Genomic DNA, 24,443 nt, shown 5'->3' with positions numbered 1-24,443 from the left:
ACTATAGACTTCCCGATAAGATCCGTTGCATAAAATTTGTCCAATAAAATGGAAAATGCCAAAATGCTGGAAATCAATAATGGTATCAGCGACGTGCGAACAAAGAGATATACAACGTGAAGGAAATTTTGTGTTTACAACTTTTTGTTTACAGATGCTGACTGTCACTTTGCATTGCCAGCATTTCCCTCTTTTTTTAAACCATGTCCAAGAGTGGATGTAATTCATCGTTTAGTTTACTTTAAATATCCCACTTTCCAAAACAGCACGTTTGTTTTGCGAGCGGCGGTTATTCAAATGCATCGACACCAACAAAAGACATATTCTCGGAGTCAACCTCTTCGTAAGGCAAACCAACCCTCGGGAGAAAAGGGGAAGCACGTCAGAGCCCAGTGTGTAAAACTGTTGGGAACAGCACGGAGCGGATCAGAGGCGTGAGACTGGGACGTGCGAGCATTAGCTCCGGCAGGTGATTCAATCGAATAAGCAGCCACAACGCTGCCTCATGGCTCTACGCTGGGCTGCTGCACTTATCCTCACCCTGGCTCTCCATCAAGGCAAGGAAACGACTGTCTCTTTACTTTAGGAATATTGGTCATTTAAAATATCCGTCTGCGTGTGATATTCACGCGGAGAAGCCCGGTTTCGCGTTTGACTGTTAAGTGGATGATTGTGTACACTTTAACTGTAGTCGAAGTGTAAAAGGTAAATAAAGAAGCAAAGAAGCAGTATCACGGTCCGCCGCCAATTGTTGCTCTGGAGTTTGGAAAGTTAAGAGAACATTTGGGCGAGTGGTGATGTTTACTTTTAGACAACTTACTGTAGATTGCAACCAGCTGCTGTTCCTGGTCATGTCTGGCTATTTCTGACAGACCTTTACTATTTCTCAAAAGGACACAAAAGTGCTGGAGTAACTCAGCGGGTCAGGCAGCAGCTCTGGAGAACATGGATAGATAACATCTTCAGACTGATGAAGGGGCTCGACCCGAAACATCACCTATCTACGTTCTCCAGAGAGACCCGCTGAATTTCCCGCTGAATTTCTCAAAGCACTTTGTGTCCTTTTCTGTATTAGCCAGCATATGCAGTTCTTTGTTTCTAAACTTTTTCTTGCTATTTCTCTCTATTTCCAACTGTTTCTCCTCTGATCGCTGCCCCCAGGCGCTCTACCGTGGTCCCGAAAGTCGCTTGAAACCGCCTGCGCGCACAGTACAACGCTGCCCTTCATTAGTCTTGTGGGACAGGTACAATATCTCGGTCTAAAAGGTGCAATGGGAAGCTGGGGAAATACCAGGAAATCATCCTCGGTGCTAATAAATGCAGAATGAACGAATGGGAAATCAGATGCGCTAACATAGGGTTTATCCGTTCAAAGTTTTTGCTGTAAAAGAGGCTTTGATGTTAGCGCCGTCCGTGCGGGTTGAGCCGGAAGGTTTAGCCCTCTGGGAGGAAGGTGAATTTGCATTTAGTTTGAATGGTGAATTCCTTACAGACAATTCATTGAGGTTGCAGGCGCTTTATGTTCGCGGGCGCCAATGGTAAAGCGAGGTTGGGATCGCGTTTGAAGATCCCGCCGGCAGAGTTTACAGGTTGTAGTCGCTGGTTTTGCCTGCAACCCCCCAATGCAAGGCTCCGTGGCAGCCGGGGTTTCCCTGAGCTCGCCCAGGTCTCCACAATAATGCCCATTCAGTCTATTTCCAACGGGCGCTGGCAAATCATCGTGGTTGTGCAGGAAGAAAACGCGGATGCTGGTTTAAACCGAAGGTAGACACAAAAAGCTGGAGTAACTCAGCGGGACAGGCAGCATCTCTGGAGAGAAGGAATGGGCGACGTTTCGGGTCGAGACCCTTCTTCAGGCTGATGGAAATGTGAATGTAAACGGACACGTTTAAACGTACGCAGTCTGAAGAAGGGTCTCGACCCGAAACGTCACCCATTCCTTCTCTCCAGAGATGCTGCCTGACCCGCTGCGTTACTCCAGCTTCTTGAAAATGTGGAGGTTGTTCGGGAAAATAAAACACAAACATGCTGGAGGAAGTCAGGCAGCATCTCTGGAGAGAAGGAATGGGTGACGTTTCAGGTCGAGACCCTCCTTCAGACTGTTGGAAATGTAAAATCAAACGGGACATGGAAATACGCACCAAATCAGGCAACATATGTGGAAAGAGAAACTTGGCGTTTCGGGTCATTGACTTTACAGCATTCTTGGTAGTTATTCTCTATTGGTTTCCTATACGATTTTGGCTTATCAAGGGAAGCAAGGATTTGGAATGAGTGCAGAAAGAGGCACCCGTAAAACATTGACCCATATAAACAAGGTGCTGGAGGGAGTCAGCGGGATCAAACAGCATTTGTGGAGAAAAAAGGGATAGTCAATGTTTCGGGTCGAGGCCTTTTAGATCAGTCCTGATGCATCACGTCGCCTCCATGGATGATGTCTGAGCCCACTGAGTTCCTCCAGCAGCTTGTTTCCTTTGCCCAAGAACTGCCCCAGCAGCTGCAGTCTCTTCCTGATATTCTTGATTAGGAGAACAAGCAAGAAGAATCCAATGGCTGATCCTTGCTCCCATTTCTTCTGTTCTTCTCCTAAACATTCCTACTCTTTCAAACCACACCAGCATATCATTCTCTCCCTTCCTCACACGTGCATTTATCTACCTTCCCCTTCAAAGTGACAACTATGCTTTTGTGAACTATATATTTATATGTATCATTAACGGCAATTTCTATTGTGATGCTTCAGTTATATTTAGTTTATAATCTTTCAATGGTTTCATTTGAAACGGAATAAACAGAGAAAACACATTATATTTAAGAGAGAAAAACCTAAGTACATCCCTTAAGCCAGAGATAGTCTGCAGAGGATGAAACAAAATAACATTTCATATTGATGAAACACTTACAAATTCTTGACTTTAACTTGCCCACTATTGATAATGGTTCATTTAGCTGCATTCACCCTGATCCCTGGTATTCCCTTCCCTAAACTCTACCCCCCCCTCCCCCCCCCCCCCCCCCCCCCCCCCCCCCCCCCCGTCTCTCACCCCTCACCCTCTTCAGAGTTATCTTGAAGATGTATCTTTCTGACCATCCGTCTTAGAATAACCTGGTGTGCTTGATGTTTGATATCCCTTCTATCAAGCCAACTTGAAATGTTCAATCACAGTAAAAGTGTGAAATAAATGGTTTGTTGCTATTTTTCACTTCAAAGAAGCTGTCTATCCTGTTCTTTTATTCTTCGGTGGTATGTGTTGGCAAGACCATTATTTATCACCATCCCTATTTTCATTTGTTAGGTCAGAGCACTCTTGAACTGATTCACTCCATGTAATCCCATAATGTAATTTGAGTGGTGATCAAGTAGTCTAAGTGGTAAATGAAAGAAATACAATATATTTCCGAATTAATGTGTTGGATGACTTGGAGTGAACATGAACATGGTTCCATGTACCAGTTCTGAACATTAAGCATTCGCTCCGACTAAAATGATATTTGGTTGGGAAGATCTTCTGGAGAAGCCTGGGTGAGTTGGTACATGCGTTCTATTAACAGGACACACCGATCCCACTGTGGGCCAACGACGGATGAAATTAATGCTTAAGATAACGGAAGAGCAGTCAACCAAATGGACAATTTTGTACAGGACAGTGCTGAAACTCTGAGTATTAGCTTCTTAGATGGAAAAACTTTGGGGAATTAGAATATCACCCTCTTACCTGTTCTTGTTGAAACAGTATTTTTATGATCAACAAGGACTTCTTTTCTCTCTTCAACCAGAATGTTGCTGATGGGTGCTTTGGTGATTGTTGCAACATTAAATGCCTGAATGTTGTTCAGGTGTTGTGCCATGTGGTCACAGATCATGCCATAATCTAAGGTGCCACAAATGAAGATGAAACACTGTGAAATCCTTAGTGAAACATCACTGTGAAATCTTCCTTAGTGAAATCCTTAGTGTGAAACATCACCAAGCCTAAAATAAAAGCAGAAAATGGTGAGGATATTCGGCAGTTCATTCGAAAGCTGTGGAGAGGGAGTTAAAATTAATGTTTCAGGTCAGTGCCTTAGTATCCTCATGTCTTACATGAACCTGGTCTAAATAGGTTGCTGACCTGTAAAACTTTCAAAACTGAAGGGCCTGTTTCCATACTGCATCTCTAAAACTAAAACTAAAAAGCTACTGCACGCCAGCAAGGCAAGGGGAATTTGACAAAGAGAACTTAATCCAGGAAGGGATGCAGCGATATTGCTGGCAGAATTTTAGATGATTGTGGGTGTGGAGGACAGTAAAGATAGAATGGAAGAAGTGGAATCTAGTTGTTTTGAAACCTCAGGCATGGGTTAACTTTCTGATTGCTTTTGAACAAGATGGAGTTGAAGCTGGAAGCTAACAATTCCAATTGGATATAAGGGCGACACAGTGATGTAGCAGTAGAGCTACTGCCTTACAACGCCAGAGTTCGATCCCGACTACGGGTGCTGTCTGTACGGAGTTTGTGTGTTCTCCCAGTGACCTGCATGGGATTTATCTGAGATCTTCGGTTTCCCCCCACACTCCAAAGACGTAGGTTGTAGGTTAATTGGCTTGGTGTAAATGTAAAATTGTCGCTAGTGTGTGTAGGATAGTGTTAATGTGCGGGGACAAGGTTGGCTGAAGGGCCTATTTCGGCACTGTATCTCTAAACTAAACTAAAATGCAGTAGGTTTCATCATTAGCTGTAATTGAGCATTTACCTTATACCTCGGGAGAAGGTGGAGTATTGGCATGAGTGCTGTGGTCTTTATCATAACTAAAAAAGTCTGGCCTTGATCATAATGTCTGATGTAAGAAATTCTGCTTCAGTCACGTTTCAATTTCAGTCAGGCAGACTGACCATACAAAAGGGACAATGGAACAAAACACTTTGTTTATAATCAGCAAACATCTTAAGGGAACATTCAGTAAATATTGTCAGACTGAAGTACTGGATTTAATTTATTGAAACAATAGTTTTATCAAAGTCTTGGTTTTATCAGAAGGAAATGTTTACCTGGTGACTTGTTTGCAATGCATATAATTCCTGGCTGACAATGGCGCTCTCTGCCTTTCACAGATTTGGTAACTGACTATTGATGGAGAATTAGCTTATACAGAATACAACTTCAACAAAACCTGATAAGGTACTTTGCAGGTCACAAGTGTGTAAAGGACACTTGCGGATAGGCTGCCTGTGACTTTCTGATGCGCACTTACATTAAGTGATATAGCTATCTGTGAAAAGATTTTTTTTAAGTAGAAATTGATCAATGCATAAATCATTAAGTAATTCCTGCACTTGACAGAAATTGCATAGAATTTCTGAGCTTCCTCTTAGTAAATTTCCAATCTTCAGAGGTGGGCAAACATCTCCCCTCCATAGCAACCATCTTGAGTGCAGCATGAATTAGGAGTAAGACTCCAACTTCACAGAAAGGATCTGACTGGGAGTACCAAGCGAGGCCTTGGTACTTGTTGGTGAGTTCTGGCGGAGGCACTTTGCCAGACAAACTGGGCAGTCTACTCAGGGAAAGACACCACAGCGATCTGATGGATCGTTGGACTCTTGGTCAGAGATGTTGGTCTGGAAGAACCTTTTCACAAAGGAGAGGCAATGCGGCTATGTCCAGCTGATGGCACATTGTGTAACAACAGTGCCAGGTCCTTTCCTTGCAACTCTCTGGATAGATAGAACCTCAACAGGTAATAACAATTGGTGCCCCAACTTTGGATCAATGCAATTTAGTTTAGTTTAGTTTAGAGATACAGAGCGGAAACAAGCCCTTCAGCCCACCGAGTCCGCACTGACCAGCAATCCCCGCATACTAATACTACACACACCAGGCATAATTTACATTGATACCAAGCCAATTAAACTACAAACCTGTATGTCTTTGGAGTGTGGGAAAAAAACGATGATCTCGGAGAAAACCCACGCAGTCACGGGGAGAACGTACAAACTCCGTAGACAGCATCCGTAGTCGGGATCAAACCCAGGTGTTGCCTGACCTACTGAGTTACTCCAGCATTTTGGGTCCACCAGCATCTGCAGTTCCTTCCTACACATTCAGTTGTGAGTTGGGTCTCCAATTCTTCATGGTATCCAATGAAGGTGATGATACCTTTCCACATGGATTTTGACCTGCTGCTGACCAAAAATATACCATTGTACACTTCCAACAGGTCTGGACCCACCTAGTCCCACAGAGCCGAGCACAACTCAGCTGGTAAACCGTTATATCCGGGGGTTCTACTCGAGTCAAATGAATGGTTGGAGCACGTCAGGTCCTCCAGGGTCAGTGGTTGATCCAGACTATCCTGCCTGCTGTCCTCTATGACCTCCACAATAGAGGACAGGAAGCTCTGGGAGGCTGTGCTGTCTGCAGCCTCTCCTTCATACCACCGATATAGAAGGATTTGCAGCTCCTCAATATGTTCGTCCGCAAGGAATTTATCAAGCCGTCTTCCTTAAAGCTGTGGATCATACAGCTCCCCCTCTGATCCTTCTGGAGGAAGAAGTGTGAGCACATCTCATTCTGCCTCACGGAGGGGACTTGGATCAGAAGATGATCTTGGGGAATTCTGAGGCAAAGAAAACGGTTTGCCGACTTGTCAACTCTCAAAGTTCCTCCCTCACATCCACCCCCTTCGACTGTAGAAGGAGGAGATGCTGCAAGCCTGTATGGAGTTGGCACAATTCAGTCTGACCGTTTTGCTTTCTGAACACCTTTGAGGATGGCGAACCTGTCATTGATTGCTTCCCTTCAGTGTCGAATGTCTATTGTCATTGTCTATTCAAAGTAGAAGAGGCCCCTTTAGAAAATTCAGCACCACCCACTCGCACATCTGTCTCAGAGTTTTGTATAATTCACATCAAAGTGTGTAGTCGCTGTTGCCTGCAGCTTCCATGCTTACTAGGATCATACATGTAAAAATACAGAACGTATTAAATGCCATGTTACCATTTTCCATCCTATATTGCTCGTGTTCAATTCATTTTATTTTAAAAATAATAATGTGGTATTCATTTTAATTGAAGGAACTTGAAATATGAATAGCATCTAGTACAAGCAAGAGATAATATGAAGAGATTAATAAACCTTATACTGATAAACTAACAATGACAATCAGCACAGAGTAAACAAAATTGGAGACAAAATTGATTAGATTAGTTTATTGACATATACACCAGGGTGCAATTGACTTTGTGGTGGGAGTCAGAGGGTGGTATTAGAGGGTTGTTTTTTTCGGTTGGAGGCATGTGACACACGATCATATATATTAACGATTTTGATGGCATGATTAATAAATTTGCGGATGACACAATAAATGGTGGTATAGCGAACCGTGACGGTTATGACTGGATAGATCAAATGTGAACATGAGCAAAGGAATGGATGATGGAATTTAACTCAAGGTGCCAAATTATGCAATTTGGGAAGATAAACCAGAACAGGACATATATAGTGAACAGCAGGCTCCTGTTGGGTGCAAAGTGATTGTTCCCTTAAAGTGGTGACACAAGTAGGCAGTGAGGAAGGCATATGGAATGCTTGCCTTCAACTCGAAATGTACTCGAAATGTACTCGAAATGTCACCTATCCATATCCTCCAGAGATGCTGCCTGATGTGCTGAATTACTCTAGCACTTTGTGTCATTTTATGTATTAACCAGCATCTGCAGTTTCTTGTTTCTACAAGACTTAGGATGTCATATTACGACATTGGTGAGACCACATGGAGTATTGTGTGTAGTTTTGGTGGCCATGTTATAGAAAGATTGTGACTAAGCTAGAGCGGGTGCCGAAAAGATTCACATGAATGTTGCCAGGATTGGAGGCATAAGTTACAAGGCAAGACTGAAAAGGCTAAAACTGTTTTCCCTCAAGTGAAGGAGGCTGAGTGACTTTATAGAGATTTATAGAATCACTGGGTTATGGTCAAGGAAGGAGGGAGAGAGAAAACAGGGAATTATAGATCACTTAGCCTGACATCAGTGGTGGGAAGATGCATGGCAGATGAAAGATGAAATAGCGGCAGTAACAGTATTGGTCTGAGTCAGCATGGATTTACGAAGGGGAAATCATGCTTGACTAATCTTCTGGAATTTTTTGAGGATGTAACTAGGAAATTGGACAAGGGAGAGCCAGTGGATGTAGTGTACCTGGACTTTCAGAAAGCTTTTGATAAGGTCCCACATAGGAGAAAAGTGGGCAAAATTAGAGCACATGGTATTGGGGTTGGGGTACTGACATGGATAGAAAATTGGTTGGCAGACAGGAAACAGAGTAGGGATTAACGGGTCCCTTTCAGAATGGCAGGCAGTGACTAGTGAGGTGCTGCAAGGCTCGGTGCTGGGACCGCAGCTATTTACAATATACATTAATTATTTTGATGAAGGGATTAAAAGTAACATTAGCAAATTTGCAGATGACACAAAGCTGGGTGGCAGTGTGACCTGTGAGGAGGATGCTATGAGGATGCAGGGTGACTTGGACAGGTTGGATGAGTGGGCAGAGGCATGGCAGATACAGTTTAATGTGGATAAATGTGAGGTTATCCACTTTGGTGGCAAGAACAGGAAGGCAGATTATTATTTGAATGGTGTCAAGTTAGGAAAAGGGGAAGTACAATGAGATCTGGGTGTCCTTGTACATCAGTCACTGAAAGTAAGCATGCAGGTACAGCAGGCAGCGAAGAAAGCTAATGGCATGTTGGCCTTCATAACAAGAGGAGTTGAGTTTAGGAGCAAAGATGTCCTTCTGCAGTTGTACATGGCCCTGGTGAGAGCACACCTGCAGTATTGTGTGCAGTTTTGGTCTCCAAATTTGAGGAAGGACATTCTTGCTATTGAGGGAGTGCAGCATAGGTTCACAAGGTTAATTCCCGGAATGGCGGGACTGTCATATGTTGAAAGAATGGAGCGACTGGGCTTGTATACACTGGAATTTAGAAGGATGAGAGGGGATTTTATTGAAACATATAAGATTATTAAGGGATTGGACATGCTAGAGGCAGGAAACATGTCCTGATTTTGGGGAGTCCACAACCAGTAGCCATAGTTTAAGAATAAGGGGTAGGACATTTAGAACAGAGATGAGGAAAAACGTTTTCACCCAGAGTGTTGTGAATCTGTGGAATTCTCTGCCAGAAGGTAGTGGAGGCCGATCTCTGGATGCTTTCAAGAGAGACTTAGATGGATCAAGGGATGTGGGGAGAAGGCAGGAATGGGGTACTGATTGTGGATGATCAGCCATGATCACAATGAATGTCAGTGCTGGCTCGAAGGGCTGAATGGCCTACTCCTGCACCTATTTTTTATTGTCTATTGTCACAATCATTTCTTAAATGATAGGGGAATATAAAACGAGGTTTAAGGTGGAAGGAGACAGATTTAAAGGGTACATAAGGGGCAGGTTTTCCATACAGAGGGTGGTGGGTATATGGAATGAGCTGTCAACAGAGGAACCTGTAGAGATGGGTACAACTACACCATCTAAAAAACATTTCAGAGACATTTGGTCAGGGCCATGGATAGAGAGTTTAGAGAGTTATGAGCCAATAAGTGGGATTAGTTCAGGTCGGAATCTTGATTGGCATGGACAATTTGGGCCAATGGGTCAGATTTTATAACTCCAAAATTATTATTTATGTCCATTTACACGTATCTGAATGCAGTTCTGCTGAATTGCCAGAAGCTTCAAACTCATCCAAGAAACAACACATTTAGTTCACAAATTCTCTGCGTTTCAGGTAAAATCAACCAGAACATCAGTGCATGCATTGCTGACCCCTAAACCCCCCTCCCTCACCCCAATTTGTGTTTTAAACCCAGTAGAGCATTTATTTTGCACAGGGAAGGTCTTAAATACCCAAAACATCCAACGGCTTCTGTGCTAAGGTCTGAAAGTGGACATGATCATGGAACAGATTGACAGGAATGAATGAGAAACCTCTGTCAACATTAAGTCTTTTACTTTGCTGTGGACACTAATCCCAGGTTCTAGGTTCCCTCCCGTTATCTCAGCTATTATGTGAGGAGTGGTGAAAAGGCCACAAAATGCTGGAGTAACTCAGCAGATCAGGCAGCATTTCTGGAGAACATGGATAGGTGACATGGGTCGAGAGAAGGATCCCGTCTCGAGGGGTCAGTCTGAAGTAAGGCCTCTATTAACCAACATTTGCAGTTCTTTGTTTCTATTGTGAAGGAAGGTGACTTGGATCATTCTTCTGTGCTCTATGCTCACTGTTATTAGTCCACATCTCCCTGAACCTTCTGCTCCAAATGCACTGTATGGCTTGAAGATAGACACAAAATGCTGGAGTAACTCAGCGGACAGGCAGCATCTCTGGATAGGAATGGGTGATGTTTCGGGTCGAAACACTTCTCTGAAGAAGTCTGAAAAAGGGTCTTGACCAGAAACATCCTCCATTCCTTCTATCCAGACATGCTGCCTGTCCCGCTGAGTTACTCCAGCATTTTTTGTCCATTTTCGGTGTAAACCAGCATCTGCAGTTCCTTCCTGCACTGCATGGCTCTATATCTTTCCACTTACTTTCCTTTAATTGTCTCGGTGCACATAAACATTTTGTTCAAGATGGCCGCGCCGGTGTGTTTGGCTGCCTGCCACTGTATGTTGTTTCTTTCTTTTTTTTCCTAATCAGATGTGCAGCACTTTGGTCAACGTGGGTTGTTTTTAAATGTGCTATACAAATAAAATTGACTTGACTTGACTTGACATACCTACAGATAAAAATACTGGAGAAGGTTGTGTGTTTTAAGGGGGTCCTTCCATTCAGTAGTCCAGGTTCTTCAATAAATCTTGGTGGAGCCTGGCTCTCTGGTCAAGGAGCCCCCCATTGATACAGAGACTGGGAACCGGCAACTGAGAAGGTAGGTACTTTGGTGATTGGCGGGCAACTCAGCAATCTGCCTTCTTTCTAACCAGAGACAAGGTTAAGCAGGTAAATAACTGTAGTAACATTTGATGTTCTGGCCTACTGGACCTGAAATTTCAGACTTGATCTCATATGCAACATGTTTGCCAAGCAATTTTTGTGGAGATAAAAATTCTGTGATGGCCCTACTATGGCCGATACTGGATTTAATGCAACGAAGCTGGGAGCTTGGAATCGCCCAGTCTTTGTATCACATCAGCAGTTGCTAATGCTCTGAAGGAGTACTGGGGGTGAAAATAATATTCAATGAGAGGAGAAAACATGAAAGATAATTGGTAGACAGGTTTATGTGGCGATCATTGTTTTCCCTGTTGATTTCAATTGGCTGAATTGTTAGGTATGAGAGGAATTGAGCAATATGGAATCACTACAGGACTGTGGCACTGAGGTCAAAGATCAGGAGCCGGAGGGACTCCTGCTTTCAGTCTGAAGAAGGGTCTCGTCCTGAAACATCACCCGCTGAGTTACTCCAGCTTTTTGTGTCTATCTTGTACTTCTTACATTCCTGAGTTCAAAAATGACTTGCTAAGTAACTATCAGGCTTTCTTTAGTATGAATGCTCTCCACACACTGTTTTAGCAAGAATTGAAATGTATTCCAGTTCTCAAAAGTGTAAGTACGCACGCAAGTTGAAATGATGCAATTGACTCAGGCAAAAGTGACCATGATTTCAGCCTGGGGAAAATATTATTTTAAGGGGCACTTTTGGTGAAGAGAATTTTGTCTGCTGGGGCTTTAATCCTCAATTTTGGATCTTTGATTGCATCCCTGCTATCAGTTCTCTCGCTCTGATAAATACAAACTTCACAATGGGAAATCCATCATTCTTTTCAAACCATCAGTCTAGACAGAGCCCCTTGAGGCATGCACTTTAACAAGAGACATTTTTATCTCTAATCTCAGATAGAGTATCATGTTGCTTTGAGGGTCTTCACCTAACTTGGAAACCTGGGATGTTTACTGGTGGGGGATAATTATCTAACAAACAGGTTTAACTTGTTTTAATTTGTTTGAATCTTCATTAAAGTTCTTTCAGGTTGAATGGGCTAGTCAATGTTTGTGCAATGTTTCCATGCCATGTTCAGTTTAGATTTCATTATGGGTGCCTTACCACAAGTTTTATTTGGCATCATCCAAAATAAAATAATCCAAAATAGCTTTATTTGTCATTCCTCACAGAACGAGATTACTTGATGCATAATTTCAAACCACAGTTTGCTTTTCCATTCGTTTACATAAACATAATATACAATTCATTATAAACATTTTGTGCATAACAATTTCAAAGCCAGTTTTAGCCTAAAATCCCCTCTGGGCATCTATTGCAACATGTAATTGGAAGCAAGAGTACAAATAGCTCGAGTTTAGCTACTATTCTATTTTGAGGGTTGTGATGAAGGTTACATTTTCGCTGGGGATGCCTACAAAACCAATGTTAGAAAAATTAAAAGTAATATTTTATTTGGTCTTTCAATGTTTGTGCAATGTTTCCATGCCTCTTTCAAATGATTTGAACATGACATGGATAAAAACATGTATCTGCAATATCCCCTTAATGTCAGTTCCAACTATATATGGCTCAGTACAATAAGAAAGGTTTTTGGAAATTTTAGATGAAGTCAAATCCAAACATAGACTTTTATGGAAACTATAAATGTGTTCATATAGTTCCATATCTGTCCATCAAAATGTGAATACATTGTGTATGCAAGCAAAGAATTTCACTGTGCCTAGTCACATGTGGAAATAAAGTATTCCTAATGTAAATGCTTTTGTTCATAAATAATATGGGTAGAATGGAGGGTTTGTCAGCCGAGGCAATACTGGTACAGTTTAGAAATAGGAAAGGTGCAAGCACACAAATGGGATTATACTATAGCCCTCTAATAGCAAGCTGGAGATAGAGCAACAGATATATACAAAGATTACCGAAAGATGCCAAAGCAACAGGGTTGGTTTAATGGGTGATTTTAACTTCCCCCATATTGACTGGGATTTGTTCAGTGCCAAATGGTTGGACGGGGCAGAATTTGTGAGCTGTATCCAAGAGGGTTTCTGGAATTGGTATGTGGATACTGGGAGCGATTGTTATTGGGTAAGTCCATATCTGACATGTGGGAGTTTTTTAAAGATCAGTTGTTCGAAGTTCAGTACCGGCATGTTCCAGTTAAGAGGAGGGTTAAGGATGGCAAAGTAATGGAACCTTGGATGATCAGAGGTTGTAAATTTGGTCAAAAAGTCAAAGGGAATGCATGCAAGGTTTAAGAGGATGGAATCAGACAGGGCCTTTGAGGAATATAAAGAAAGGAGGAAATAACGAGCAGGCGAAAATGTGACATGAAAGCTCTTTACACTTTCATTAAAAGCACGAGGGTAGCCAGGTAGAAGGTTGGACCGCTCAAAGATCAAGAAGGGAATTTGTCCTTGGAGTCTGGGGTTGTAGGCGATGTACTAAACGAGTACCACGAGTACTTTGCACATATTTTTGCCAAGGAGAAGGACATGGAGGACAGTGAGATCAGTGTGATACCAAAATGCAAGGCCAGTTTTAGATTAAGGAGGAGGTTCTTAGGGGCTCTTGAAAAGTACTATGGAGGATAAAGCCCTTTTCTGGGACCTCTGTTGTTTGTGATATATATATAAAGGACTTGGATGTAAATGTAGATGGATTGCTTAGCAAGTTTGCAGATGACACCAAGATTGCTGGGATTGTGGACTATGAGAAGATATACAGCGAGATATTGTTCAGATGCCACAATGGGTGAAGAAATGGCAGTCATAATTTAATCTGAGAAAGTGTGAGGTGTTGCACTTTGGGAGGTCAAACGTAAGGGGAAATATACATTTATCTGGGGAAAAGGGGGGTGGGTGGAGAGTTTGTGAGGTTAGTTAAGATTGGAGAATTCAATGTTCATACCAATGGGTTGTAAGCTACCCAAGTGGAATATGGGGTGCTGTTCCTCCAGTTTGCATATGGCCTCACTCAGGCAATGGAAGAGGCCAAGGACAGAAAGGTCAGCGTGAGAATGGGAAGGAAAATGGTTAGCAATCAGGAGATCCAGTAGGCCTCGGTGGACCAAGAGCAAATGTTCAGCGAAATGGTTAAGTTTATGCTTGGTCTCGCTGGTGTACTGGAGGTCACATCGGATTGCAGTGGATGAGGTTAGAGGAGGTGCATGTGAATCTCTGGTCTCACCTGGAAGGACTGCTGGAGTCCTTGGATGGAGGCTGGGGAGAAGGTATAGGGATAGGTAGGGGCAGGTGAAGGATATGTTTTATGTGCATTAGATAAGCGATGGTCTTGGCATCATGTTCAGCACAGACAGTGCGGACAGGAAAGCCTGATCATATGCTGTAGTGTTCTAGAATATCAAATGGCCACTGCAAATTAAATCATTCTTGTGTTTCTTGTGCAGGTGTAACTATACCTTTGATTTATCCGAAAAATGGTACATTGATCAGGAAAATGGGTGATCCCATTGATCTTGAATGTAAGGATTGGTCTGAAGTGCAATGGGTAACTCCACCGAGTGCGAAGAGGAACATTGCTCGGAATAGAATCAACATCAAGACAGCGGAGCCAAAACATACCGGCCAATACACATGTGTCAATCCCACTTCTTCTGAGAACCGCTCTCTGTACTTGTTTGTGGAAGGTAATTGTTCCATTGTTCAAGTGATTTTTGAAACTTCATTGGGTTGATTTCCATCTGCCAGTGTGAATAAACTGTAATTGGTGACAAATTTGTGAAAATTTCAGATGGGCACATGCACTAATCTCAATTATTCTGAGACTACTCTCTTTGTTTATGGATGTAATTGTACGACTGTCACATTATTTGCCTATATTTAAAAATTCATCCTGATTGTGGGTAATGATAGGAAGGTGACAATTCAAATAAATTATCATCATAATCTTAAAAATATGGAAAATCTTGAAAAGCTTGAAGATCAATCAATGGCTTCATTCATGGCACAACAGGTAGACAGTTAAAGTACAGAACATTAGCATAAGGTGCATAACATAGTGGTCGTTCCTATTCAGGGTCCTGGGGTATTGCTGCAGAAGTGATATGTGAGTTTAAATGCCTCAAGCATATACACACACATGCACATGCACACCATGCATGCACACGCGCTCATATCCACGCACACATATGCATGTGCACGCACACATGCACGCACGCACACACACATGCACACACACACAAACACCCACACCCACACACTCACACACACACACACACACACACACACACACACACACACACACACACACACACACACACACACACACACACACACACACACACACACACACCAACCAACACCAACACACACACACACACACCAACACACACACACACACCAACATATACATACCAACATACACACACACACACACACACACACACACACACACACACCAACACACACACACACACACCAACACACCAACACCAACACACACACATCCAAGTTGCTTAACCGGCTGGACCCACTTATCTGAGCCTGGTCCATTTGCCTCTAGACCTTTTCCATCCATGTGCCAGTCTAAGTGTCTTTTAAATGTTGCAATTGTACCTGAGTTTACCAGTTCATTTATCCCTTTTAAATCTTTCCATTCACATTAAACCTATGCCCTCTAGTTTTTGACTCCCATGTCCTTGGGAAAAGATTGTGGCTATTCACCTACTCTACGTCTCTCATGATTTGGTATACCTCTGCAAGGTCACCTGTCTGCTAAGGCCTGCTGGAGGTCCTGATTGCTAACTAATTTAATTCCCATACCGTCCAAGTGTGATGATACTGTGGCTTTAAATATCTACAGGTTTGAAACCATTTTTGCTTCAAATTAACATTTTTCTTTTTTTTCATGAAGACTCCAGGAATTTGTTTGTGAATCCAACAACGTGGCAGAAGTTCGTGAGTGGATATGAAGGAGCTGAGGCACTTATACCTTGTCGAGTAACATCTCCTACCATTAAAGACCTCAGGCTGGAGAAAAGTAGGGGGGCCACCATGCCCAAAAACTTGTCCTATACAGCTGACATCTACACAGGGATAAGCGTCACAAATCTGAAAATGAATTTTGACGGGTATTATGTGTGCACTGCCATAAAGGATGGAACACTGAAGAAATCAAAAGAATTTAAATTGCAGATAGTACCAGGTAATTTTGTTTTTTGAATCGTGCTATGGTTTTGTTTAAAAAGAGCTGGCGATTACTATTCATTACAACACAAAATAGTATATAACTGTCATCGCCCATGTTTTCTCCTTATTTCGTTCCATCTTCAACCCCGCTGCCAAAGGCGAAGTTGTGCATTTAATGATTGGAAGGCAATCTCTGATCCCTCAGGCAATTAGCTATTGTCCATCATGAGCAAGAAAATTGCAGAAACTGGAAATTTGAAATCAAACCAGAAAGTGCCAGAAATACCTCGCAGGTCAGACAGCACCTGTGGAGGGAGAAGCAGTGTTCGTGTTTCAGGTTGATTATCTACATTTGATGAATATTTCTAACATTTTCTGTTTTTATATTAGCTACCCTTAATGTTCGATGCTAGACAGTAATGGTACCAGGCCATTCATTATTGCCCAGTATTAAAATGCTCATTTTTGTATTTCCTTTATTATTTCTCTGTAATCTCCTCTATATTACCATCAGAGTATCCTCTCATCTGCGGTTCTGGCTTTTTGATCATTTTTAATTCAATTGCTGCAGCTCTGCCGACTTTCATTTCTGTAGATAAAACTTAAACTCTGGAGTTTGCTCCCTAAATCTTACCATATTTTTATTCTCTCAATCCACATGCGCTTGTGCAGCTGTATTGTAGCATGGTTGGTCAGTGTTCGGCTGTTGCTTTTTCTTTACCTTTCATTGACATATCTTGTTGGGCTTTGGCTAGAAATGGATATCGGCTTAAAATGAAGGACGAGGGGGGATAAGTTTAATTCCTTAAAACCCAGAATGGGACAACGCGCAGTTGATAGAGCTGCTGTCTCACAGTGCCATAGATCCGGGTTCGTTCCTGAACTTGGGTGCTGACTGAGTGGAGTTTGCTCGTTCTCCCTATGACCACATGGGTTTCCTCCAAGTGCTCTGGTTTCTACCACATTCCAAAGATGTGCAGGTTTGCAGGTTAATTGGCCTCTGTAAAAAAAATGTCCCTAGTGTGTAGGGAGTGGATGAGAAAATGGGGTTACTGAGAACTAGTGTGAATGGAGATCTATGGTCGAGGTGGACCTGGTGGCCCGAAGGGCCTGTTTCTCTGCATTATCTCTAAATTAAACTAGGACAGGAATACAAACTGAAAAATACAAACGCTCAGCAGGTTAGGCAGTATTTGTGCAAAGAGAATCAGAGTAAACATTTCACGTCAAAGATCCATGGTCTCTGACTGTATGCCTTTGGGTCTGAAATATTCACTTTGTTTCTATATCCCCAGATGCTGCTTGATCAGCAGAGTGTTTGCAACATTTTCTGTTATTACTTTGATTTCCAGCATCTGCTGCTTTTTGATTTTCAGTAGAAGACAGAAAGTCAGGTTCAGTTTAGGTGCTGGAGCAATGGCAATTGAGGGCTAGTTTGCCGATGGGATGTATATTGTCCAGTCTCCCTAAAACAGAAGTACTTGCAAAAGAGTAAGGTGAGAAAGATTTATGGGATCTAGTTTATCATGCAAATTACTAGTAATGACTCACTCAAATTTTTCTTTTAAATTTAATCCACCTATGAGCAATTGTTTCACACAGTTGTTGACTATTATACAATTATACATTCTCCTCACAAAATAAACTAGATTGCATTCTTTGCAAAGAGGTAGGGGGGAGGCTAAAAAATCACCCATGAATTTAAATGATATTTTACCAGAGAATAGAACAAGGTCAAGGCCACACGGGGAAAATTCATCCTCGGTGGCTAATGGTAAAAGCATGTGTGAGTGACTTTAATGGACTTGAATATCAGTGGTTGAGTACGGTCAGCAGCTGGATTCTTATCCACGGGTCAATGGTAACTTTCTCTCTCCCTATGCTAGAATTGTCTGACAATTGTGATTTAAAATTATATACTTTGGCTTTATTCCGATTTTCCTCCAAAATTCTATTTTACATTCAGTATAATAATTGATCTTCACAAATGTCCTTTGAGACTTGCAAAACATTAATTTCCAGGGTTGGTTAGTAGGTTTAAGGAGTTGGGGGAAATATTTAGTCTTACTGACTTACTGATTTAGACTTGGTATCTTTTAGAATGTTACATATGTCTGTGAATTTAAAAAAATGTAATCAGTTAAAAAAAAAAATTAGAATAGGTATCAATTTCAAGTAATTTAAAGGGCGGCACGGTAGCGCAGCGGTAGAGTTGCTGCTTTACGTGAATGCAGCGCCGGAGACTCAGGTTCGATCCTGACTACGGGCGCTGTACTGTAAGGAGTTTGTACGTTCTCCCCGTGACCTGCGTGGGTTTTCTCCGAGATCTTCGGTTTCCTCCCACACTCCAAAGACGTACAGGTATGTAGGTTAATTGACTGGGTAAATGTTAAAATTGTCCCTAGTGTGTGTAGGATAGTGTTAATAGTGTTAGTGTGCGGGGATCGCTGGGCGGCGCGGACTTGGTGGGCCGAAAAGGCCTGTTTCCGCGCTGTATATATGAATTTTTTTTTTTTATAGAATCATAGAGTCATAAAGTATTGAAACAGGCCCTTTTGTCCAACTCACCCAAGATGCTTACCTGAGCTGGTCCCATTTGCCCGTGTTTTGCCCATTTCATATTAAACCATAAGGGCGGCACAGTGGAGCAGCAGTAGTGTTTAGCACTTGCAGCACCGCAGACCCGGGTTCGATACCGACTACTGGTGCTGTCTGTAAGGAGTTTGTACGTTGTCCCCTTGACCGCGTGGGTTTTTCTCTGAGATCTTCGGTTTCCTCCCACACTCCAAAGATGTACAGGTGTGTAGGTTAATTGGCTTGGTAAATGTAAAAATTGTCCCTAGTGTATGTAGGATAGTGTTAATGTGCGGGGATTGCTGAGCTGCGCTGATCTGTTGGCCGAAGGGCCGGTTTCCTCCCTGTATCACTAAACTAAACTTAACATTCCTCTCCATGTACCTGTCCAAATGCCTTTTAAATGTTACAATTTACCTATCTCTGCCACTTCCTCCCTTCCACATACCTACCACCATTTGTGTGAAAAACTTACCCCTCAGGTTGCTTTTAAATCTTTCCCCTCTTACCTTAATCCTATTCCCTCTAGTTTTAAACTCCCCTACACTGGGAGAAAGACTGGGACCATCTACCTTTATCTGTGCCTGTCATGATTTTGTAAAGCTGTTTAAGGTCACCCCTCAGTCTCCTTCGTTCCAAGGAAATATGACTTGCCGTATACCTTAAATCCCCCAGTCCTGCAACATTATTTGGATTATTTTCTAGATTAATCACATGCTTCCCACATCAATAATGCTTTCCCCAAGGTAAAAGGTAATTAACAGAGCCACTGCCTAACAATGACAGAGACCAGCGTTCAATTCTGACCACGGGTGCTGATTCTGGAGTTTGCACTTTCTCTTTGTGACTGTATAGATTTCCTCTGGGCGCACCAGTTTCCTTCCATGTCGCAAAGATCTCTGGACTGGCAGGTTAATTGACCATTATAAATTGCTTTATGTGTGTGTCAGTGAGTGGTAGAATCTGGAGAGTTGATGAGAATTTGGGGAGAACAAAACATGAAGGATTAATGCAAGAATGGGTGTTTGTTGGCCAGAGGGCTGAAGGGCCTATTTCCTTGCTGTATTTCTCTATGACTACAACTCGACATAAACTAGTGAAAGCAAAGGTGGAACCACAGGTGAGCAATTTACAGTCAGAGCACACATGGTCATTGTTGATGCAGTTCAAGCGCAACTTTGCATAACTTGGAAAAAATCCAGTTTTTATTTGCCTTTTCTTTCCGCCTCTTTTATGCCCTTGGATCAGCAGAAGCGAAGAGTGTGCCATCAAATCAAAACAGTTAGCAGGATATTTCACCATTTCCATTGATGTATCTGTCATTGCCTGTTACGGAGCATAATTTGCATCAGTTCCAGTATTACTTAGTTAGAATTAGAGTCATAGAGTCATAAAGTGATGCGGTGTGGAATCAGGCCCTTCAGCCGAACTCTCCCACACCGGCCAACAATGTCCCAGCTACACTAGTCCCACTTTCCTGCGCTTGGTCCATATCGCTCCAAACCTGTCCTATCCATGTACCTGTCTAACTGTTTCTTAAACGATGGGATAGTCCCAGCCCCAACTACATCCTCTGGCAGCTTGTTCCATACACCCACCACCCTTTGTGTGAAGAAGTTACCCCTCAGATTCCTATTAAATCTTTTCCCCTTCACCTTGAATCTATGTCCTCTGGTCTTCTACTCTGGGCAAGAGATTGTGTGCATCTACCCGATCTATTCCTTTCATAATTTTGTATACCTCTATAAGATCTCTCCTCATCCTCCTGCGCTCCATGTAATAGAGACCCAGCCTACTCAACCTCTCCCTATAGCTCACACCCTCTAGTCCTGGCAACATCGTTGTAAATCTTTACTGAACCCTTTCAAGCTTGGCAATATCTTTCCTATTAAATGGTGCCCAGAACTGAACACAATGTTCTAAATGCAGTCTCACCAACATCCTGTACAACAGCAACATGGCCTCCCAACTTCTATACTCAATACTCTGACTGATGAAGGCCAAAGTGCCAAAAGCCTTTTTGACCACCTTATCTACCTGCGACTTGGCCTTCAAGGGACCATGCACCTGTGCTCCTAGATCCCTCTGCTCTACGACACCACCCAGAGGCCTACCATATACTGTATAGGTCCTGCCCTTGTTCGACGTCCTAAAGTGCAACACCTCATACTTTTTTGTATTAAATTCCATAAACCATTCCTCCGCCCACCTGGCCAATTGATCCAGATCCTGCTACAATCTTTCACAACCACCTTCACTACTTCTTCAACGGTAACCCTGACTGCTCTCAAGACACTTCCAGTGACTGCTCCAATTTCCTCCGTCCTACTGTCTTTCTCCTCGGTAAATACAGAGGAGAAATACTCATTTGGGACTTTGCCCATCTCCTGTGGCTCCACACAGAGGTGACCGCTTTGATTCCTGAGAGGTCCCACTCTCTCTCGTTACCCTTTTCCCCCTTATGTATTTATAACATCTTTTGAGATTGTCCTTAATGCTACCTGCCAGAGCTATCTCCTGGCCCCTTTTTGCCCTTCTGATTTCCTTTTTTAGTTTACTCCTTGGTTCCCGAAACTCCTCCAGGGATGCACTTGACCCCAGCTCCTATACCTGTCCCATGCATCCTTCTTGTTTTTGACTAACGTCTCAATTTCCCTCGTCAGCCAAGCTTCCTTATGTTTGCCGCTTTGCCCTTCACTCTAACGGGGACGTTCACATTCTTCAGTACACTTTTAAAAACATTCCAATTGGCCGATGTTCCTTTCCCCTCAAAAAACCTGCTCCAGTCAACTTGAGCGAGACCTTCTCTCATACCCTCAAAGTTGGCCTTACCCCAGTTGAGCATTTTAACACATGGACCCTCTCCATCCCTATCCTTAACTAAAACCAAAAGGAACTATGGTCACTGGTGCCAAAAGGCTCCTCCGCACACACTTCATTAACTTGCCTTTCCCAATTTTCCAATACTCGATCCAGCGTTGCCCTCTCAAGTGTGGGGGTCTCCACATACTGCTTAAGAAAACTCTCCTGAACGCTTTTGAGGAATTGCACCCCACCTAAACCCTCCACGCTATGATTTTCCCAGTCTGTATTGGGAAAGTTAAAATCCCCTACAACAACCTTATTTGACCTGCAGCTGTCCACAATCTCCTGGCACATTTGTTGTTCTATTTCCCGTTGACTATTCGGGGGTCTGTAGTACACTCCCAACATGGTGATCATCCCTTTCTTGTTCCTCAGCTCCACCCATATAGCCTCACTAGACGAACCATCTATAATGTCACCTCTGAACACAGCCGTGACATCCTCCTTAACCAATAATGCAAACCCCCCTCCCCTTTTTTTCCTCACCCCTGTCTCTCCTGAAGTTCCTATACCCCAGAACATTGTGCTGCCAGTCCTGCCCCTCCCTTAACCAGGTTTCAGTCATGGCTACAATGTCCCAGTCGCTCGTACCTATCCATGCCCTAAGCTCATCTTACCTGTCAGGCCCCTTCCATTAAAATCCGTGCAGTTTAAACCAACCCTCCTTCCTCGCTCTCCGCCTTTCACCTGCCTATTCTGTCCACTAACCTCTCCCACACCACCCTCCATACCAACTTCTCGTCTCTTACGTGCCTCTGTCCTGCGCGAGATCCCACCCCCCGCCAATCTAGTTTCAACCCTTCCGTATAAAATTAGCAAACCCCGCTAGGATGTTGGTCCCCCTCCAGTTTAGGTGCAACCTGCCCCTTTTATACAGGTCACCCCTGTCCCAGAAGAGACCCCAATGATCCAGAAATCTGAATCCCTGCCCCCTGCACCAACTCCTCAGCTACACATTAATTTCCCCTATCTTCCTATTCTTAACTTCACTAGCACGAGGTGCTAGAAGTAATCCTGAAATCACTACCCTGCAGGTCCTGCTTTTCAGTCTTCGACCCAATTCCATAAATTCTTGTTGCAGAACCTCCTTCCTCTTCTGACCTATATCATTTGAGCCAACATGCACAACATCCTCCGGCTGCTCCCCCTCACTCTTGAGGATGCCGTGCAGCCGCTCCGAGATGTCCTGGACCCTGGAACCAGGGAGGCAACACACCATCCTGGAGTCTCGCCTGCTACCGCAGAATCTATCCGCACCTCTGACGATGGAGTCTCCCACCACTGTGGCTCTGCCTGACATCACTCTTCCCCATAGAGCCTCGGCACCAGGGTTGGAATCCCAGCCCTGGCTACCACTCAATCTTGTCGTGTCGGCTGCTCCCAAGACGGTGTACCTGTTTTCAATAGGTGCAGCCACCAGGGTCTGCTGCACTCCACGTTTACTCCTCTTTCTCGCAGTCACCCATCTTTGTTCTTCCTATATCCTTGCTGTGACAACCTCGCTGAAGGTCTTGTCCAGGAAATTCTCGTTTTCCCAGATGGCCCTGAGGTCATCCAGCTGCTGCTCCAGTTCTCCAACATGTTCATTCATGAGCAGCACCCAGGCACATTTTCTGCAGGTGGAGTGGTCAGCAATTGCAGCAACGCCTTTCCAACAGATGCCTTAAAGTTCAAGACCCAGGGTTTTAACAATCTTGCTTTTGTAACACGCATTCACCTTGAAACAAATGCTATGTTAACCTTTAAAATAGGCGATTTAGAGTGAAAAGGCAGTATGTCTGATAGACAGAGCTCGGTCTGTGCAATCCATCCCCATTATGGGGGGGGGGGGGTGTGCGGAATATGTTCAAAGCCACACTAAAGCTTCATGTCGCAACCCTCTGATTCATGGAAAGAGTGCTGTTTGCGACTAAGTCAAGTTGTCAATACCCTATTCAAAAGATATTTCACATACTTTTTTAAAATTTATGAAACATTGTTAACATTAAATGGACATCATTGAAGAAACAAATGCAGAAGGACATGCATTTATGTTTCATCTCTTGATTCTGACACGGAAGAGTTCTCTATGTGCAAAATACTATTATTTTGTGGTAAGGAACAAAAGGAATTGTTTTACTTGAAGGAATGAGAGATGTTTTAGCATTTTTCTTATTTCTCTCAGCATTTCTTCATTTTTATAATACCCTATCAGAAGGAAACAGTTTCTGTCACATGCGACTGAACAATGCAGACTAAGGAAGTTTGCAGTCATGTGAATTTTTCAGTAAAATTGGTGAAAAGCATATGTCAACGTTCCAGATTTTAACATGAAACTGACTTTTGTTATGTTTTGAGGAAAAAACCCACAAAATTCTCAGAAAATATTAGCCTTTATTTCAGAAGACCGGAAAATAAATGTTTTATTTCTATCAATTAAATATACTGCATAGGAGTCAAAATTACAGAATTGAATTGCTTTGCAAATGCAATGAGGATCGGTCAGTTCACTAGAGGATGAATGTTAAATGATTTGGATCAGAAAAATACAATTGTTGGTGTGCTATTTTATGTCAGCTATAACATTTTATGTCAGTTCCCAAAGGTCCACCAGAAATCACTTTGGAAGTCAACAAGAGGTTGCTGAAGGAAGGAGAGAAGTTTCAAATGTCTTGCACGATAAAAAATGTAAACCATGCAGTCAGTGTGAAATGGGACCATCCGCAAAGTCCAGTAAGTATGATAACATTAGCCTGTGTTTTCATAACCAATAGTTTCTAACTCAATCAATGCCATTTTGCCAAGAAGAACATAACTATGGGAGGGGTGTAGATTGTACGTCCATCCTCTTCAACCAGTGGCGTAACAATTCACTCACTCTCACCAGTTCCTC

The 24,443-nt window shown here is 42.9% G+C and overlaps 1 protein-coding gene across 1 annotated transcript in view; it reads left to right on the top strand.

The window, feature by feature from the left end:
• Positions 1-439: 439 nt before the first annotated feature.
• The window catches only part of kita (KIT proto-oncogene, receptor tyrosine kinase a), a 63,351-nt gene continuing 39,347 nt past the window's right edge, over positions 440-24,443 (top strand). The window contains exons 1-4 of the mRNA XM_078398554.1: positions 440-557; positions 14,392-14,631; positions 15,858-16,148; positions 24,147-24,283. Of these exons, the coding sequence (XP_078254680.1) occupies positions 506-557; positions 14,392-14,631; positions 15,858-16,148; positions 24,147-24,283 (720 nt within the window). The 5' untranslated portion in view covers positions 440-505. The remainder of the gene's footprint in view (positions 558-14,391; positions 14,632-15,857; positions 16,149-24,146; positions 24,284-24,443) is intronic.

Source organism: Rhinoraja longicauda, chromosome 1 (assembly GCF_053455715.1).
Source record: "Rhinoraja longicauda isolate Sanriku21f chromosome 1, sRhiLon1.1, whole genome shotgun sequence".
Taxonomy (NCBI): Eukaryota; Metazoa; Chordata; class Chondrichthyes; order Rajiformes; family Arhynchobatidae; genus Rhinoraja; species Rhinoraja longicauda.
This window is presented reverse-complemented; position numbering and strand designations above follow the sequence as displayed.